This window comes from Poecile atricapillus, chromosome 1 (genome assembly GCF_030490865.1).
Source record: "Poecile atricapillus isolate bPoeAtr1 chromosome 1, bPoeAtr1.hap1, whole genome shotgun sequence".
NCBI classification, from domain to species: domain Eukaryota; kingdom Metazoa; phylum Chordata; class Aves; order Passeriformes; family Paridae; genus Poecile; species Poecile atricapillus.
This window is the reverse complement of record NC_081249.1, coordinates 28,228,020-28,248,766: the sequence shown is the minus strand read 5'-3', so window position 1 is coordinate 28,248,766 and position 20,747 is coordinate 28,228,020. Positions and strand designations below refer to the sequence as shown.

General features: G+C 36.7%; 1 protein-coding gene across 1 annotated transcript in view; it reads left to right on the top strand.

The window, feature by feature from the left end:
- Positions 1-20,747, top strand: part of NCK2 (NCK adaptor protein 2) — an 85,494-nt gene that overhangs the window by 54,296 nt on the left and 10,451 nt on the right. Inside the window, exon 4 of the mRNA XM_058858741.1 lies at positions 18,582-19,303. Coding sequence (XP_058714724.1) covers positions 18,582-19,303 — 722 coding nt within the window. The remainder of the gene's footprint in view (positions 1-18,581; positions 19,304-20,747) is intronic.

The following is a 20,747-nucleotide window of genomic DNA, read 5'->3' as shown; positions in this document are numbered from 1 at the left end:
CCACTGCTGAGCTGACATAAAGTATGTGGAAATTGGGGACTAGAGGATGGGTGGCAGGCAAACAAAGTTATCATAAAATTTAACATGGTAATGCTTAGTACCTGAGTCTTTTCTACGGATAGTCTTGGAATATACTGATTACAGTGCCAGGAAACGCGATTATGCCTTTTCAGATATTTGTGTGGTTAAAATCAAGGTCCCAGTTGTGCCATTAAGCTCCTTTTATATAGATTTATGTTGTTTAAAACATAAATATAATGTATGTATTTTGACTGAAAGTTACCTTAGGAAAGGATTGCAGTCCTTTTATAATAATATTTCAAGTGTTCATGTAAAATGTGGGCAGTACTTGCTTGATGTAAACACATTTTCATTTATGTCCAGCTGAAATCTATTTAAGTGAAGGAATGTGTCCTAGTCTATGTGTGTGTGTTTATTTTTTTGGATGTTGTGTTTTTGGTGGTGGTTTGTTTGTTTGTTTGTTTTTGTGGGGTTTTTTGTCTTAACAAAGCTGCATGGTTCAGGGTGCTTCCCTTCACTCTGGTGGTGAATGATGAAAAGGCGTGAGAAAAAAGCTTGGTGGTTTCATGGCTGAGCCATCCTTAGGTGTCACATCTTCCAAGCCTCAGCCCTTTGTTCACACCTGCATGGGTTTCTAAGTTCTGAAGCACTGTTATGACAAGTTACTCATTCCCTGTTCCATTTCTAATGGTTTCCTCTGGGTGTTTGTTCAGCTGAGGCAGATAGTGCCTAATGATGGAGTCTGGCTTTTTGCGTGCTGTGACCACACTTACCTGGTGAGCATCCAGAGTGTAAAGTACCTCTCATGCTCTTCTAAGCTCATACATCCTGTGACAGTGAGAAGCAGCCTAAGGCATACCTACCTCACAAATGGATTCAGAATATTCTTAACATTCACCCAAAAGAGCCAGTGCTTAAGAGTATTCTTTTTTAATAGTTCAGTTGCTGTGAACTCCTTACCATTATGAAACATGTATGTGCTGTGCACCACGTATCTATACAACTTTTTTTAACCTTTCCTGAATCAGAGTCCTGAACTATAGTCTTTAAGCCTTTCCTGTCTTACTGTACAGTAATTTCCCATTCAGAGCAAGCAGAGCATGTGTCCTTCCTTAGAGGATCCATTGTTTTGAGAGGCCATCAAAAATCCACTCCTTCTTTTTAAACAAAGGCTTGCAAATTGCAAGACTGATGGTTCATCTAGTGAAACAGCTTTTGAAAGTTTTGCTTCACCAGTGAAGCAAGTTCTTAAGTTCTTTTTATACAAATATGTCTAATATATCATCACGCCTCCCTCTCCAAGGATCACAAGAAAATTCTCATTAAAATGCATCTTAACCCAGCACAGCTGGGAATGGTGGTCATGAGTATTTAGTCCTTAAACCAAATCTGTTTCCAGCTTTGATCTTGAAGCTACTGCCAAAATATCAGGTACTGAACTTAAAAAAAGCCCAACAAAGTGTGACTTAATAGTCTGTCAATAATAAATCATGAATCTTGTGAAATCTCAGGAGGGAAACAGCAGACTCGTAGCTGTTTCCAGTGACGTACCCACACCCCCCTTTCATACTTGTGTCGCTCAAGCAAATGGTTGTTCCCATGGAAATGCACTTTTCCCTGCCTCTTTCTTAATAGATCGAATTTTCTTGTGTTAAAAAATAATTCATCTGAAAGAATTATTATCATGCAAATGATGTCATGGTTTGTCTATGTGATTACCTGTAGCTATCTGACACTTTTGTGCTTATTGGCAGTAATTACCGGTGCTGGATTTATATTTTTATATTCAATAAAGATGAAAAGTGCCAGCCATAGTTCAGATTTTGGCAGACCCCATAGGAGCTATAACTATTTAATTAATAGTTCCCCTCATTTGCTGTTGAAGGTACATCAACTAATAGTTTTTCATCTTTGGCAGTCTGTGTTCTAATGAAACTATGCCACCAGTTATGTTGGTGTCTTGTACACAAAAACCAAAGTACACCATGAAAGTTTGCTATCTTTTGGAAGTGGGTTTTTATCAGGAAAACTTATAATCTCATCAGAAAATTAAGTCATGCCTGTTTGATGCTAAAAACTAATTTTCCCAGAACTGTTGACTGTCATTAATTATATCTCAACCCTTGAATATTTTATTAATAGAGTCCTGTCAGCTTTACTGTTTTTTGCTTGGGGTTGGTAGAAGGTTAATGGACATATGGGTACCTAGAATAGGCAGCTTGATGTGTTAAAATATCAGCTCATTTTTAGCAATGTCTTAAAGGCTTCTTGAATTTCCATTTTATTTCAGCATTTTTTTGGAAAAAAAAAATCAAATAAAGTATGGTCAGAGGCAGCTCCCCTAAATGTGTTGGGTGCTTATTAAAATGCTGATTAACACTTGTTTAGCATATGTTCATTAAATCAGCTCCTTGTAGACTGAAAAAAAGCTCACAAATGACCCCCAATAATTTCTGAAGAGATACTTTAGAATCATCCTACGTCTTTTTACAAAACAATAGCCTTTTCTACACCATTCACTTTGTCTTTGCCTTTTTAAGGGCTTGCTCTATCCTACTGTATCTTCTTTTAGTCCTAACATCAGGGAATTTTCCATAACTTTTAGTGTTCCTTAAATTATTTGGAGAAACTCTGAGTCTCGTAATTCTTCAATTGGAAGATGTCTGGTTTTGTAACTTTTCTGTTTAATATATACTACTTGTATCTTAAATCTCTTTCTTGAGTGCAGTCTAATGAATACTCAGCTACAATGGCCTAGTTTTAATTATGGAAATATAGTGTACAGGCCACCTATTGAGTATTTTATATGATTCATCTTCTCATTCCCTTTTTTTATCTTAACTGAGTGATACTGCAGGTAAAAAGTTAATGGTAATTTGGCCATTTCCAAATTGCTATCTTTTGTTTGCTCATATTGAATGAAATCTGATAATTATTACTATTTTTAAGGCAAAAGCCAGCTTCCATGCCTGTGATTAAAATTTCATCTTCATTCATTAGAATGAAGTTTAAAATAGTTTCCTTTTACAGTATTTCTTTTGTGGAGAGGGTATTCTCCATACATTTTGAATAAGTCTTACTAAGCAAGAGACCTCCAGCATGCATCTTTTAAACTGTAATTTTCTGTAATATGATTCTTCCCATGTGCTGGGGGGTGGAAAGGAATTCCCATTTCCATTTGGTTGGAGTGGGTGTTTGCCAGCACCACCCCCGGAGCTGCCTCTGAGTGCAACTCCACGGGTTTCCCCTTCTGCAGCAAAGATGATCTATGCCTGCTGGCTCATCTCTGTCATGCCGAACAGAAACCTTATCAGAAGGAAGCCAAAATACTTGAGAAGTCAGTTGTTTGTGTACTCAAAATAAAACTTCTACATTTTTTCCATCCCTTTGCAAGTCATTTTCCTGGCAGCAGCATAACTCCCCAGGCAGCAGCATGCCATGAGTGACTGAAGCATGTGATCCAGCAGCAGGGTGCCATTTTCATGGGAATCCATGATTTTTCTGAATGTTACTGCCTTTGCTTCGCAACCAGCACTGCATGTAGGCTTTTCTTACAGGTTTTTGGTCTTCTTCCCTTCAGTGAACAGTTACATAAGAAATCTTGAAGACATTTCTACTGTGCTCTTGATGTGGGTTTTTGAACAGGTGCCCTACCCTGCAATTAATAAAATGTGTGTTGAAAAGGAGATTGGACACCAAGAATACAGGAGAGGTGTTTGAAAATCTGTAGGAGCAAGAGAAACAGATGAGTTTTGGTGGTGATGACGAGTAACCGTAGCCATGATAACATTTCACAGACAGGTCTGAGTTGCATGAGAGACTTTTTAAACGGCTACTTTATTAAGCTGCTGGAGGTCTGCAAAACTTTTCAGTAACTTTTTAGTGTTAATTCACTCAATATGCCAGATTTGGAAAATAAGAATTGCCAAGTGAGATGTAATGTAGTAAAACCAGTTCTTGCTTGCATCAGTGTTCCTAGCAGGTTATTTCAGAAGAGTTATGGGCTTCCAGGAGTATTTCCTCTGTTTGTCAACCCATGTGATATGTGTCTACTTGGGTCAGTCAGTAGATCTGCAGCAGTCCCTGAATGCCATATAGACTGATGCTTCCAGGAATCAACAGTTGTATATCTCTCTCCTCTCCCCAGTTATTTTTATGAAAATGCTGGGTTTTTTTCAAATTTATAACTTCATATTTTCCTATTTGAGAGTTACTTAGTACCACTTTTTCAGTGCTCATTTGGAAGTTGACAGGGAAGTTAGCCATTTTTTCTTTGCAGAGTCACTGCCTAGTAAGAAGCAGAAATGAGGAATTGGTCATTCTTTAATGCAATGGTTTATTTAGCAATAGAAAACGGTTCCTCTTTACTGTTGGTTAAGAGGTTTGGTGTACTTCCTTTTTACATATAAATATTTCAATTCAGATTTAAACAATTACCATCATAGTTCTGTATAACATGGCTATGAAATCTCATTCTCCAATTAAATTATCAACCTAAGTTCTAGTATGTGTGTGTGTGTTATTGGCCTTTATTTTCTTTTTTTGCTTGTTTGGCTTGCTTTTGAGGAAATTTTCTTTTTAAAAGTATCTTAGTGATCCAATTTTGGTAGTTGTGATGTGATATGTGTGGCAGATTTAATGGTATAAGGTGGTATTTTGACATTTATCAGGTTACTTCTAAATCTTGTTTCAAGTATTGAAATTTGATTACTAAAGTCTTTTACTGGTGAAAGTTACTTACATGACTCTAACATGGGTTTTAGCTGAATATTTTCCCATTCTTCCACACTGATTTTTAAAAGTGTAATCATAAGAAGTATGCACAGAATTTTTGGCACAGTCAGAGCACTAAACTGAGCTCTTTCTTTGATGAATTTTCTTGTTTATCGGTGACCTGAGCCACATTTGCAAGATCACAGAAAACACATTAAATTCATAGTAGAACCAAGTACCAGTTTGGAAATATTTCTGTTTATAATTTATAATTAGTTATTTCCAATTGTAGTCTTCTCTGGACATCATAAGGGTATAAAATTTGTTACAGAGTGAAAGAATGATGGAAATAAAAATAAAAATGGTATCACTGTATATTGCTGTATAGCACAGCCTCTTATGCCTTATACAGCTTATTGTTAATAAAAGCAGCAAGGCGAACAGAAGCTATTTTAATCTCTTTAGAACTTCAAGCTTCCAGTGTTTTTGACCTTCCTTGTCACAGACCTGTAAGAAATGCTAGTCTTTCCATTCAAAAGCCAGCATTCAATAAAGTTTATTTTAAAAAATAACTAACTTCTTAAAGTATATAGCTACTTTTCAAATAATTTATCACATATAAAAAATCCTAAGAAGGAATTATATGAAGTTTTTGTTTAGCCAAACATCTCTAGCTGAAATTAGTGATAAAATTAACCCCCGTATAGAAAGTCAGTAAAAATAAAAGTATTTTTTCTGTGTCACTTATTGTTGCTTTGAAGCTTTCAAGCTTGACAGAAAATGTGGGCATGACAGTATAGTGGCATGTCTGTCGTGCCTCTTGGGGGATTGGATAAGGGTCAGCCATCTCTTTAAAGGAGCTGGCACACAGGAATTTTAAGTTCAAATTTAAGGAGAGGAAGTAGTGGAAGTGTTTATATACAGCACAAATTCTTGCTCAATTTCCAAGAATAGCTCATTTCATGGTTGAATTTGTTCAGCAGAAGCACTTTTTCTCTGCTGTGCTTCATCCTGCTTTGTAGTTGCATTGCTTAAAGTAAGCATGTTTGTTTGTGAGACATTGTGGCAACGGTGGTGACTTGGCCAGTGATGAGACTGAGGAGAGCATGGTTTTGTGGTAGCGAGAGAAGTGATGGGAACTCCTTTTAGGTGCGGTGTCTTTAGTTTCGGGGGAAAAATAAGCTGGAACAACTGCATTTCCTCCATGTTCACAGTAATAATAGATGATTGTGGTTACACAGATTGCTGAGAAAGGAGAAATGGAAGATGTTCACAATGATTTCAAACACAGGGAAGAGATTTCTTCCATTCCTATCTAGAGCATGTGGAGTTAGGTGCTGGCAGTGCTGATGCCACTGGAGTGGTGGCAGATGATTTGTAGAATATGTAACTGAAATGCTTTGCTGCTTTCTGAAAATATATCTGCCTCACAATCATCATTAAAACCTAGACTTAGTTAAAGTAGCCATTTTCATTTCATTAATGATCTTTGAAGATGATGGAGACATACGCAGTTAGTAGTAGTTTTGCATATGGAAAATGACGGAAGGACATACTGATGACAGGGGTCTGCCTTTTCACTATCAATTAGATACATAATTCCAAAAAATATATTAATTTTGACTATTTAGTGTTGCTATAATACATTAAAATATTTATCTAGAATACAAAGCAAACTCATGAATTTGTGGTTTTGGAACTGTTGTACACCTGCAAACATTTAAATAATTTTAATATGCTTATCAACTGTGTACAGTGAAAGTAATATTAAAGGAGTCCAAGTCTCTGCTTGGTGGAATTCAAATCAGATTTTCTAAAAAATGGTACAGAATAATGCTTCTTTTATTGCTTGATAAGAGTTTCTCTGCTGGATGTATGCACCAGGCCCTTTATCTGCTCCAAAATGAAAAGCCAAAAGCAGCAATGAATGCAGAACCTTGAAGCTTGTTGCAGTGCTGGCTTGTAATGGTTCAGAAGTTTGCTTTTTTTCAGTTTACAATTGTATATATTGTGTTCTGTTGAAGTTTTAGCTTTATTGGGGTACACAATTTAAAGGATATGCTGCTTTAAGAATTTAAAAGAAATATATAACGGAAGACATGATGTGTGCTAACTTTCAGCAGATTTTCCCTCTGTGATGGGTGCAGTAAAACGTTGCAAGGCAGAAGGCATAAAGAAATCCTTCTGGTTTTAGTCTATACTGAGTAAATGAATTTATTTGCTGTATTAGAAGATTTTTCTAATAGGTGTAATTTTTTCCCCTTTCCCATGCAGAATGTCTCTGTGTGCTTGGAGATACATTGATATTTGCAGATCAAAGAACGAGCCTTTATTTTATTCATAATTATATGTGGAAGATAAAAGGAGCACCATAACACAGTGTGGCTGTGTGTACTGATGTCTTTGGTATTATTTCCCTCAGTTGTCACCTTGGAGGACCCTTGGCTTTGCCCTTCTCTGAGACAGTTAGGTTTTAGCCTGTAATGTCTGGCCTTAAAGCAAACCCAAAAATTAGCTCCCAAGGTAGTTTCACATCTCAGTATTAAAGAGAGTCAATCCATTGCCAGTAGCCCTTCCTATGCCCTGTTCCAGCTATGGAGGCAAACTTTTACTTTCTTAGCATTAAAAGTTTGTATCTGAACCCTCAACTCTTTTGATGTTTCATTTTTTTGCATAGAATAAAATATTTTAAGCATTCTTTTAATTATATCTCTTCTTCTGAACCAGTGAAAATCGAGTACTTTTTTTTCCACATTCTGTCTTGTACTGGAGGTTCCTGGGAGAACTGAAGTTGGCTGAGGCAGCAGAACTGGGGCTGCAGTATGGGTCGCTGCATTGCACCTATCTGCCTGGGCTGGGCTTTCTCCATAAGCACATGTTTATATGGGTACGTGTGTTTGTGTGCTGTGCATACTGTCCTCCCCTCTGGCTTCATGTCCTAGTACATGAAGGTGGTAGCAGAGAGAAGAAACAGGTGACAGTAGCTGAGGTGTTAAAGGGATTGTGTACCTTGTTTGGTGTGTGGAGCTGGGTCACCATTCTAAAGACCAAACTAAGGGAAAAATCAGTAGCCTCTGTATGTACTCTGAGGGACACCATTTTCCAATTACAGTGACTCAAAGGACTAGAAGTTTTTCAATACACAGGTGGCAGTGGCTGTTCTTTCTCCCACCTTAGAATTATTTTCCTTCAGATGTGGCTATTTCCTTCAATGTGCAGCCTTAAGTAATTATTTCACTTATTACTGGATGGATCTCTCCCCTTTTATTTTTTTTTTTTGTGGCCTTGGGCTGTCTTGAGATTTAATATTTTTAGATATTAAAAATTTTTGAGTAACAATTTGTTTCTTTTTCTCTATGTGTTTCCACTTGGGTTCTGTTGCTTTCTGTTTCTCAGGTTTTCTGAAGACCTGAACAATAGGTGGCTATTCTGTGACACATTCTCACTCCATGCAAACAGAATTTGTAAATTAGCGTTCACATCAAAAGAAACTGGGCTTTGTCTTAGAATGTGTAAGGAAAGGTTTCCTTCCATTTTCTGAGTCTCAAAAGTGTTTTGTTTTGTGGAGCCTGTCCATAATGCATGGAGTGTATGTAGATGTAAAGGACAAAGCTGCAGTGTTGGAGAGAATTCCCACCTCTGTTGTTTTAAGGGGAAAGGTTCCAGCACAGATGGCCTTTTTTGAGAGTTGCTTCAGTGGTGAATGTGATTGTTTACTGACAAGTTTGTTTTGTGGGCTCAGCAAGTTCATTTGGATGGACACCTCTCTTAATGGCTGGTCAGCTTGGACAGGTGGACATTTAAGGGTGCTCTTTCTATTAGATGACTATTTGTAGCTGTATTTTACATTAGAAATTGATTTAAGACTTAGGATTAAATCTAAATTGTATGCAGTCATTGCCATCACTCCTGTTTCCAGTTTTTGGGGTTTTAAAAATTAAAGAAAATGGAAAGTGAAAGAAAAAAGAAAGGAAGAATGTATTTTGATGTGGTGGAAACGTCATTATTTTGTATAGGGCTCTACCAGTTTACTAACCAACCTGTAAGATATTTTTTTAATTGTTCATTCAGGAAATTGTTCTTCAGAGCAGGAGATAATTGTATTACTTTACTATTACACTATAGTTATTGAGTGTAAATCTGCAGAAGAAATTGTTCTGGTTTGTGTGTGAGTTCCTGGGTTTTATGTTTTGGCTGTGAGGACTAAACCTCAGAGGAGATGGGCTGTTCTGTTAAGTGAGCCATTTCATCCTGTTACTTCCCCTTCAGGGTCTTCAGAGAGACCTGTCGTTGTGTATGTAATTGCAAATAACCTGAGAGCCCTTGATTAATGAAGCTATGTGCATTGAAATTCAGAGAGGAAGTTAGTACAGAAAAGATGATATTTAGTTTGCTTGCCGCTTCCTAAAAGGAGTTTGCAAACTGCAAAAAACTACAGTATCAATGACAGGCTTCTAAGGATTTTTGAGGTTTCTAAAGAGAAAATGTAGTCAACATCTTGTATTTTCTTGTAATATTTATTTAATGTTGGAAAACAGTATGGTATAACATGGGCATTCTGGCCTTATGGTAGAATTACTAAGGTGTTACATCATGCTTGGAATTGGTATGGGTCAACTGGAGTAAAACACAGTAAGCTCAAAGGGTAGGTCTGTTGTACTTCAGGAGGGACTGTCTTGAGCTTTCTGATGCTGAGGTACTGCCCTTTAGTCAGTATTTGGATCATTGTCTTCTAAAGCATTTCTTTGAGTTGAGGGGCTGTATAATTGCCGCTTTGTAGTTTCTCTCTTCAGGTTTAGGCTTGGTGATCCAAATTTCAATCTCTGTCTGTAACATCTGTTACATCTTTGCTTTTCAGATACAGAACTGAGAGTAAATTTGAGCATACAAGAAGTGAAATGACAAAGTTAGAACTCTATACTTACGTGTGTTTAAAATAGAATAATTTCATCTCAGTTATTTGGAAGGGTCTTTAAATTGGAGGGTTGTCATCTTGCATTGAGGGTAGTCTATTTTGGACTTGCTGTATTTTTTTTTCTCTTTTTCAATTTCTTTTTAATTGCGTGGGTTAGTGTTAGGAAGTCAAATTTGTATCCTGAGCTGTCCTCTGCACTCCTTTTACTTCATACAAATGTGAGATATCTAAATATAAATCATCTTTCCACCAAGTGCTGGAAGGGAAGAGGGTACACAAACTATGACGTACTTCTTGAGGGACAGGAGTATGCATTGAGGTAGACAATTTGGAGCATCTCACACATATTAGTGATTTTTTTGCCAATGTCCTCTGTTAGTGTTTGTGAAGGAGAGGCAAACCAGTGTAGCTTTCCTCTCTACATCAAGGGAACAGAAAGCAATGAGAAGTCCTACATGGCTACTGTGCCTTCCCCCCACACTATAGATATGTTCTTAGAGTATAGGGCTGCCTTAGATTTAAGGTATATTCTCTTATTGGGTTATATTCTCTTATCAGGACATCTTTCCAAAGCAAGATAGTATAATTTATAAGATTACAAATTAGGTGAAAATATTTGTGTTTGAAACCAGAGACCACATATTTAAAGCAAGCAAGCTTCAATTTAAATATGTAGAGAGAATTTGGAATTGTAGGTCTTGAGAAACCCCATTCATTTTATCTCTCTTCTGAGAACAACACAGGTGTTTTCCTGTTGTATTGAGGATTTAAAATCCCAAGACCATTTAAATTTGCCTAGTGAGTCTTCTATGTCATTTTGCCACTGGGGTGAGAACATACATGAGGCAGTTTATGGAGGCCTCCAGATGGTGCATTTGTCTCTGTCCACATATGTCCCTATAATTGAATCTTTGTAATTTTAACCTTTTGCTCTAAAATGATCTGGGTAAAGAAAACTCAGTAGCTGATACTGGAATTTGAGTTTACTTTTCCTAATCACAAATAGGCATGTGTAGCACAGTGTAAATTACAAGAATAAATGCAGTAGTTGGTTTTAATATAGTTGTTAAGTTGATTTCTTTACAGAAGCTTCCAGACCAAATAGTGTTTGATGCATGGAAAACTTGGACACTGATTTTTCCTGTATTTGAAAAGCAGTGATAAAGCAGCCTGGTTGTTGAAATGTCACAGTTTCACTTTGACATTTAGAGAAGAGTCTCCATTTTCTGATTTGTTCTAGTGTGGCTTTTTTTTTGATATTGAGCTTCTTAGAGGAGATATGAAAAGTCATTAATTGAGCTGTAAAGCTTCATTTCTGTATCACAAGTGCAGCTGAAGATTTCTGGAATTTATAGCAGTGTCCTTTAAAGAGTGCTGTTGATGGATATGTTGCTTCTAAAACACTGACTATCCCATATGGATCTTAGCCTTTGAACATTTTCTTGGAAACTGTACGTGTAGGTGGAAGGGGAGAAGGAGTGGGAGGTTGCAGTCCGAAAATGTGCAGAAATGTTTGATTTTTTTCTTTCTGTGTAACAGAAGAAACTTTGATTGCTGAATTCCTTTGTAATAAAGAAGCAAAGACAAGTTAATTTGAAATTATAAAAGTAATAATAAATAAAAAAAACTATATGAATGTCTGATCTGAATATTCCAGTTGACAAGAAGTTGTGTTCAGCTCTGTACTGAGTGAATGAATTACTTAATTTACATTGCATTATGGTGGATTTTTTTCTGAAGAATTTTCCTGAGCAGTTAATTACTTCTTTCTTAATAAAATTTTTAGTTTATTTAAAAACAAACACTAAACACTTTGCACTCTTATTAAATGTATACATTAATATGCAATATAATTCATTGTCATAATATTCAGAGATTAATAACTTTTTTGTTAGAATACACAAGAAAAATATTTTAAGTATCTTAAAATTGACTAAAATGTCAAAATATTACTTCTAAATGAAAATTAATTTTAAGAAATTTGCTTCATCCTGTTCCATCTAATAGAAAACACTAGATTACTAAATTGAATGAAAATTTCTGGTTGCCTTGTCTTTGAATATTTTTAAAACAAGGAGAGTTGTAAAATTTGATTTAATGTTTAAGGGAACTAAAACTTACCTCAATTTCAGCTGAAATTTATTTCTTAACTTCTGTGTAACTCTGAAACTAGCAGCAATTTATATATTTTTTTCCTCTGGGTATTTATATTGGGAGTTCTTCTACATTTGTTTGTCTTCCTCAGATTTATCAGCCTCAAACTTGTTTATCTTGAATCCTTCAACTCTTTAATGGAAGTCGTTGTTTTAAAATACTATAACAAGGTTAAATTTCTCAGCACTCTGGAGTGCTTTTTTTCATTTTGAATTGTAATGGGGTTATTTTTAAAGAACAAAACCCATTGCTATAAAAAAAAATTGTTAAAATGAAAATATTTCCATTAAAATTGTACTGTACTCATGTTCTTTGTGCAGTTTCTATGACATTATGGCTTTCTTTGGGTTTTTTATAACCATAAAGCGAGTGGTACTGTTAAAAGCATTTTATTCTAGAGGGAGGGTGCCTAAATTAAAATGCATTAAAATTAATACAAAAAATTTAACAAGTGATTGCTTTGTTGTTTTGGGGTATTTTTTGTTGTGATGGTATCTTTTGCTTGTTTGTTTGGTTTTTGGGTTTTTTTGGGTTTTTTTTGGTTTTGTGGGGTTTTTGCTTGTTTGGTTTGGTGGGTTTTTTTTTGTTTCGGTTTTTTTATTCAGAGGATAATGGTCAGTAATATTTTAAAAAATTGAGTTTCTGGGTAGTTAATATTTCCCATAAAACATCTTTTCTTAATTATTTTTCCCATATATACATTTTCATGTGTATATATATATATACACAGACATATATGTACACATGTATATATACAAAATATTCATGTGAAGTTTAAAACCCATGATTTTAACTGTGTGTGTGTGTGAGTTGTGAGTGCATGTCCTTTTCAGCTCTAGGATCAGTTTCTGTGTTTTGGTATTCTAGTTTTTTTTAATTGAGAAAAAAGCTTGTTGTACTTGTAAATACACTATGAAAGAGAGTACCTGTTGGTATTTGATGAACTATTAATTCAACATAGCTCTTTGATGACTCATATCTTGCTTAAGTTACTTTTTTGCCAATTTACAGCTTTGTAGTAATATATAATAACTGTTCAAAAACTAATTTTAGGCATAAAGGTTTGAATACATTATAGGAAAATTAGTTCCGACTTGTTGTGATAAGAAATCTATTAAGATATGTAAATATGGCAGTAGATGAAAATGTGCAAATAGTTGGCTTTCTAATTGCCATGGGGAGAACTAACAGCTTTACTCAGCAGCATCCATTTTTATATTTCCAGCTGCCTATTTAGACTTAAAACTGGCTTCTCCAGCATTGAAACAGGATATTTGAAGAACACCATTTAATAGAACTCTAGTCTCTTAAAGAGGAAGTAGTTTTCTAAAGTCGGTTGTATTGAGACACAGTTGTTGGTTTTGCAGTGTATTTTATAGTTTATAGGTCACTTTTGGAGGAGAGTGTCCTTCCTTAATTGTTCTTGATATTTGAATAAGAAGCTATTGGAGGATTCTGAAGGAGTTGTGTCTATTGTATTCAGTAGTATTTGGTTTTTTTCACTGAGTTCTGAATTGATGAATTCAGATGTTTTGGACATTTAGTATTGCTCTTAGGATTTCTCAAAGCAATCGTTTTCTTGTATTGCAACATTTTTCTGAAAGGGTTTTTGGGTTTTTTTGTCCTGTGATTTTGATGTGCAAGTAAGCTGCAAAAAATATCTTTGCTCATCATTTGTATATTAAAATTATGTATTAAAATCAGAGAAAAGGTGGGTTGGGACAATTCAGATGACACTGATGACTTGCCAACAATTTCTCAGAAACTCATTTGGTACTGAATAATTATTTTTTTTATGGAAGAGGGAGAAATACAAAAGACAGGAATATCAAATAAACTTGAGAAAAAGTCAGGTATCAAATCTACTTAAAATTCCTTCAAAAAAGAAACGCAACTGTATTTAGTCTAAAGTTAAGCTACGAGATTTTACAAATTTAAGTAGCAGGGTTGGGAAGGGGATGCTAGAGAATTTGACTCCAAATACCTTTAATGTTTGGTTCATGTTATTCTTAAGCAGAACTTAATAACTGTGAGTCTGGATAAGCCTGTGGAGATATTCTTTCATCTCTGGGGATGATCAAATGCAGTTAAAGTACAAAATGTGGTCACTCATCAGTTTCAGATAAGGATACCAGCTTGCAGGAACATGGAAAGACTTGTCAAATAAAACTTCGTAAAATGAGTTGTCTGTTTTGTAAATAGGCTTTTTCTAGTAAAGGTAGTATGGAATGTTAAACCATAATTAGCAAATGGAATACAAACTTATACTAGCGGCAAAAAAAAAATCCCTTTATATGCAAGTGTTATGTATGTGTTTGATAAGTTATGTTTTAAGATCATGTTTTAAATATAGTTAAACTTGTTTATCCTGTGAACCAATTTTCATAGAGGTTGTAGCTCTGCAGCCTTGTTTCAGTGCCATCAGTGAAAGCAGCAGAGAGAGAGAAATCCTTTTGATTTTAGTAGGAGAAGGCTGGGCAGTTGGGGCATCTGTGCTGACAGGCAGCCAAGCTTTGGCCCAGGAGTGTGGCCAGCATGGCAGGAGACACTGTCCCAGCATCAGGCCAGAGGAGATCGACCAGAGGGAAATTCCACCACTTCGAGCTTTGAGGCTTAGGGGAACTCAAGACATTTCCTTTGGAAGTCTATGGAGGATGAGGTGGGAAGGCTGGAAATGCTGTGGGGAGAGGGAATTGGAGATGCAAACTTGAGGACCTTATAGGTACAATGGAAGGGCTGTCTCAGGGACAAGCTGGTAATGAAGGGGTGCTTGCACAATGGAAATTTAAGTGACAGGAAGCAAATTCACAGGAAACTGGTCTTCAGCCTGCTGCTCAGAAAACAAGCTATTCTTTAGAGCCGCAGCTGAGCTAGGAAAGGAAGACAGCACGTAATGATGCGACAGGCATGTTTCTGAGTTTCCTAGGACTAACTGGGACCAGAGGATTTCTTTCACTGCAGAGAGAAGGAGGATTTGCAGTGCGTCACTTCTCTGGAAATGTTGCTAGCCAGTTGTTGTTTTTTTTTTGTCTCATTAATGTATCCTAAGAATTATATGAACTCGCATCACTTGACAATGTATTTGTAAGAGTGCAAATGAAGTAATTTACTGTGGGTTACTTGTCAATTGTGAATAGTGTTACTTCCTATGAATTGCAGTAACAGGCTTTCTGCTGCTTTGCAATGCTTCTTTTCCTTCCATGCTTTTCTTCTCACTTGAAAGCTAACCTCTTGCTTTAGATTACTGCTTATGACAGCTATTTGTGTTACAAAGGATTATGGCTTCCACAGGTTACAGATGAACTGTAACCAGTGAGTCAGAATAGGAAAAGCACAGTTGTAGTAGATAGATAGATTAGTAGATAGGTTTTCATTAGAACAAAGACAATGAAACATGCCAAAACTATGACTGCAGTTGCAAGGATATTCAACTTTTCTACATGTGACTCCCAAAGTGCTTGAATGTTTTATTTTCCATTAAATCCTTTATATGGGTTTCATTCCATTTGGACATAAGAATAGGGATCCCCTTACAAACAGTAGTAAGTGAACATTTCTGCTAGTTAGAACGGTAGTGTTTACTGTTTTAGAGATGACTAAGTAGATTATACTTTTTTTAATGGAGTTCTGTTTTTTGTTACAGATGCATATACAAAGTTTATAATTATTCTAACTTTATTCTTGCTTAGTTGTGATGAGCCATCCCACTAAACTGTATTTTTAGACTTTCCTAAGGAAATGAAGCTTTCACTAGTCATGCTGTCACAGTCAGCTGTCATAGTCCGTCCATCTGTCCATCCTTGATAACTCAGCCAATTTTAGGCAAACTTGACAGACTGGCAGAGATAAACTAACTAGTTTTCTCCAAGCCTGTGCCTGAGAGAGTCATTGCTGGTGTCCCTCACTGGATGAGAAGCCAGAATAACCCCAGTTCTTTGCTCAGTCCAGGCAGGACTGAAAGGCAGTGGGTTACCAGGCACTGTGCTTCACTGGCTGGCCCAACAAAGGCAGGGAAGAGGGCAGCACCAGGGGAGATGGAGTATGCTTTGAAGGCATTTTGGAGATGGCATTGAGGGGCTAAAGACAGGAGAAGGACCTGGGGACTTATTGTGAATCCTGCAGGAGATGTGGGAGGAAGAGGAGGAATAGCTCAGCAGGAGGTATAGAGAAAAACAGGAACAGATTTCCTTCATTCTGCTCATGGAACAACTTGTTTCCTTTTCAGTCATGGACACAGTTATGCATGTTGCAACCTCACATAAAAAATGATTCTTAGATAATGTGCATGCCCTTCGCTGTGCTTGACTGCAGATGGGTCTCTGCATAGTTTGTTCCTTTGGTCAAACTGCTGTCAGCCTTAAAAAGTTTGTTCACATGAAATGTTAAGCTTAAACTGAAGAACTCCAGTAATCTTTACTGATAGAAATTAGAAACTTTACTATATTTTTTTTTTATTTTCCCAAATTTATAATGTTTGTATGTTTCCCAAATTCGTTGTGTTTAATGGGCATGATAGGAAGCAACATTTGAAATGTCAGATGCACAGTTGGAAGGTCTGTGAAAAAAGAGGGAATTTTTGAAGCTCCAAATGAAAGAAAGTGCTTGAATGATAACTTTTTCCTAAATGTTGAGATACTTTTATGAGATTTCAGAGGGGATTTTTGATAAATTTTGGGGTTTTGCCTGTTTGTCAACAGTTTTTTCTCTAGATACTTAAGTTTATGGCATTTTCTTGTCACACTGCATCTCCATTTCTCACAGTTATCTCTGTACTCTGCATTTCAACTACTTAGGCCAACTACTTTACCATCTACCACTTTTTTCATTATTTCTTTTGCTGTGATTCCAAGAAGTGAACTGTGTATCTTCATTAGTGAGCCGATAAAAGCCTAAGTTTTTAATCTGGAAGCTTCAGTCTCAGTGGAAGGCTTTATGTGGAGTGAATCTATTGAAATGCAGTTGCTTGTTTTCAATGAATTTATAACAAGTAATTTCCCCCTTTTCTTAACAGAACGACCCTTAAGTTGTGTTTGTTTATATCACTGTAATTTAATGCTCATTAGTTCTGAAACATCCTTGTCTTTTTGGTTAAAAATTATCTCTAAACTGATGAAAATTTCCAGTCTTGGCAGAGATCAGAGCCTGACCAGCTTCTGATTAGTACTCGCTTGTACACTCTTTTCCTGTGATTGTCTCCCCTAGCACAATAAGCTGCCTCCCTCATTTTGCTTGAAAGTGCAGCCACTTGCTCTTGGCTGAAGTGATGTAGTTAGAGTTACATTAGGATGTAGCAGGCTCCAGCAGGAAATCAGGCCCTACTGGGGAAGGTCAGGAGACAACTTAGGATCATCAGAATTTTCTCCCATCTTCTGAGACCATAAGATCATGTATTAGTTAATGTATTTAACCCTTCTAGACAGCGATCCCTGCGTGGTTATGTGTGCACTGTTAGTCTGTGTTGTACAGACAACTGTGACATGAGCATGAAGTCTTGTGGTGGTCAAACGGCTTTGAAGATACTGAAGGCATCTGAAGATGCCCATTGTATATGCAAGTACATATATATCTAATTATATTAAACCACACTTTTTGGCAGTGGAGTGGCTGGATTGAATAGGCCTGGATTGTTAAAAACAAAATAGCATGCATCTTCTTATTTCAGATTATTCAAAGAAACAAAAACAAAGTACTTTTATTTATTTTCCTTACATTAAATATTCCATAATCAGTATGTGTGCTCTTGTGTCTCAACTGAATCTCTCACCTGCCACCCAGGCTCTAGGAGTATGGAGAAAAGTACAAATGTTCCTATTTCTGTGATGGTTTTGCTTTCTGTCCCTTGCATGATATTTTGGGTGTTGCCTGGTTGTTTGTTTTTCAGAAATTTTATAAGTGAATTTCACAAGAGAGGCTGCTTGTTCACTTAATTTATTATTTTGTTTATATATAAGCTTAAGTGAGGCTTGCTGCAAAAGCTTGAAAAGTATACCAAATATGTTGTGTAGTTTTTCTGTATTTAAACAGAGATTAGTATGGTTTCTCTAATTAAAAAAAAAAAAAAGAAGGTGATGTGTTCAATGTTATTGTTTCTTCTGTACATTGTATTTGCACTATAATTAAAACCATGACAGGACATCAGAATTTACAGATTATAGGGAAACATGCAAATGGTCTTCCTCATCATCAGGTTTTTGCTGTTACAGTACATGATAAAATGTAGTAGAAAGAGGTGTGGGTTTCGGAAGGAGGATTGCAATTGGAAGGGATTGCAGCTGTGCCTGCCTGGGTACTGCCAGAGCAAAGGGAGCAATACAGTCTTCACAGAGAAACTTTAGCTTTTATTTCTGTGCTCGTTAATTTTTGTAGGTTTTCTTTCACTTTTTGTTTGAGCCTAATTGAAGTCATCTGTAAAATTAAAAGGCATGGTCATTTGGCTGGAATTTAAAGATATATAACAGCAAGCTCAGAATCGGTTTCAGTGATTAGCTGTTCTCCTAGTGAAGAAATTACTGTGTTTAAGTGTGTTTAAACTCTGCTACTTCTGAGAAGAGAATAGAAGTCATTATAACACAAATTGCTCTTTACCTAATGGTGCATCAGCTGGATGTTAACAAGAATCTCTTAAAGGTGTTGCTATTTACTGACTATGTAGTGTTACAGAAGAGATCTCCATTTAGCAGTGTTGTTGAAGTGAGGGTACAGCATGTCACCACATCCAGCTTCTGCAGTCTGGGGACAAGCATTCCAAGTGACCACTTTACATTTCTGTCTTTCACAGGCTTGGGAAAAACGAAGAGAAAGACGAGCGCAAGAGACGCCTCCCCCACTCCCAGCACAGACGCAGAATACCCTTCCAATGGCAGCAGCGCCGACCGGATTTACGATCTTAACATTCCCGCCTACGTGAAATTTGCCTACGTTGCCGAGAGGGAGGACGAACTGTCCCTCGTTAAAGGGTCCCGAGTGATTGTCATGGAGAAGTGCAGCGATGGCTGGTGGAGAGGTAGCTACAATGGACAGATTGGCTGGTTCCCTTCGAACTATGTGGTAGAGGAGGTTGAGGAGGCAACTGCAGATTCACCCAGCTTCCTCAGCCTAAGGAAAGGCGCTTCCATGAGTAACGGCCAGGGCACCAAAGTACTCCACATCGTTCAGACACTGTACCCATTCAGCTCGGTCACAGAAGAAGAGCTCAATTTTGAAAAAGGGGAAACGATGGAAGTCATTGAAAAGCCAGAAAATGACCCAGAATGGTGGAAATGTAAAAATTCCAGAGGTCAAATCGGTCTTGTTCCTAAAAACTATGTAGTAATCATTAGTGATGGTCCTTCCATGAACACTTCCTATCCGCCTCAGATAAGCTACACGGGACCATCTTCTACCGGACGATTTGCTGGAAGAGAGTGGTATTACGGGAACGTTACCCGGCACCAAGCAGAATGTGCCCTGAACGAAAGGGGAGTGGAAGGAGATTTCCTTGTTAGAGATAGCGAATCTTCGGTAAGTGGTGCTCGGCCTGCTGGTTTGTAACCCCCCCGTGCATGGGTTAGCAAGCACGGCACTTGACAGATTCCCTGTCTTTTCACCCTTAAAGAAGCGAGCAGGGCTTCAGTATTACCAGCCAGTACCCTCCCTGCTCATGAGAATTGGTCTGTCAGTGAAATGCAGTGACATTTACACTGAAATTTAACAGCTGTGGTCTGTATTATCCAGGGGTTTTTTGAATTAGTGGACATTCAAGTAAATATTTCAGGTTTCCAATTGGCTTTTCATGTGTTTCTCATGCAATCCTCAAATTTAAAGCACTAAAAGAGAAAATAATTCTAGTTGATTGAAAATTTGGTCACTGATTTGATCTTAAAGCTATTTTCAAATAGAATCATTGCATTGGTCAGTTCTGGTCTGCTTTTAATTGAATAATTACATAGTTTCTTTATTAGCTACAATCCCATTTTAATGTATTTTTTTTCTACTTAGACCATTTAGATTGTAATAAAATAAAGTTTTTATTGTATCTAGTTGTTAAGATTGTTAGATACACCAGAGAGGGTCAAGTCAGAAGCTCATATGCCTTGTAAAATGAGCCTTGATGACATCAGAGGGATCTGAGTAATGCTGATTATGGTTCATATAATTCTGAAAGTTAAGATTTAAAATTCAGCTGAAAGGACTTTCATGTCTGCTGAGGCCAGAGAATTTGCAGTTAAAGCACTAAAATTTAATTATCCTTTGACTGTGATTTTGAAAAGCTGACAAATTTTAATCTTGTATCATACATAACACTGACAAAATTGACAGAGTATAATTTCATAACAGTCCCAGATATTTTTATCTGAAGATAGTATTGTCTGATTAAATTTCAGGTACCTCTCCTTGATGAATTTGCTCTGCAAAAAACATGATAGCTATCAAACTACCCTTTCTTTGAAGCTCTGTGTCACTGAATTCCTATTTCACCTTAATTGTAATCACTAAACAAAGGCAAATGCAAATAAATCACAGGAGAACAGGAAAAAAAAATAAAGATTAAATAAAAATAAACTAGATGAAGATAGGAAGAAAAAATAGGGATTTAGAAATCATAACTGATTTACAGAGGCTGAGAGGAATCAAGTTTGTTTAGTCAGCAGAAGAAAAGAATGATATGGGACACACAGTCTTCTAAAATGTAGAAGGCCACTGGAGGATTATGGTAGTCAGAAAATTACAGTAATTCCCTTTTTTCCCCAACATTCTTTTTCTATCAACATCGTGTCTGAAAGGGGCATACTGGATGTGGTGGATTCTTTGCATGTCTGTCCAACAGGTAGAAGCTCACTTTCAGATCTAGAGGCTGCATTGTGATTTATCCTGAGACTGTCGCTTTCAACTTTGTTTCATCTTATGGGAAAGTGCCAGAAGGAGAGTTTGAAAATTAATACATTACTTAAAATACAAAAATGCT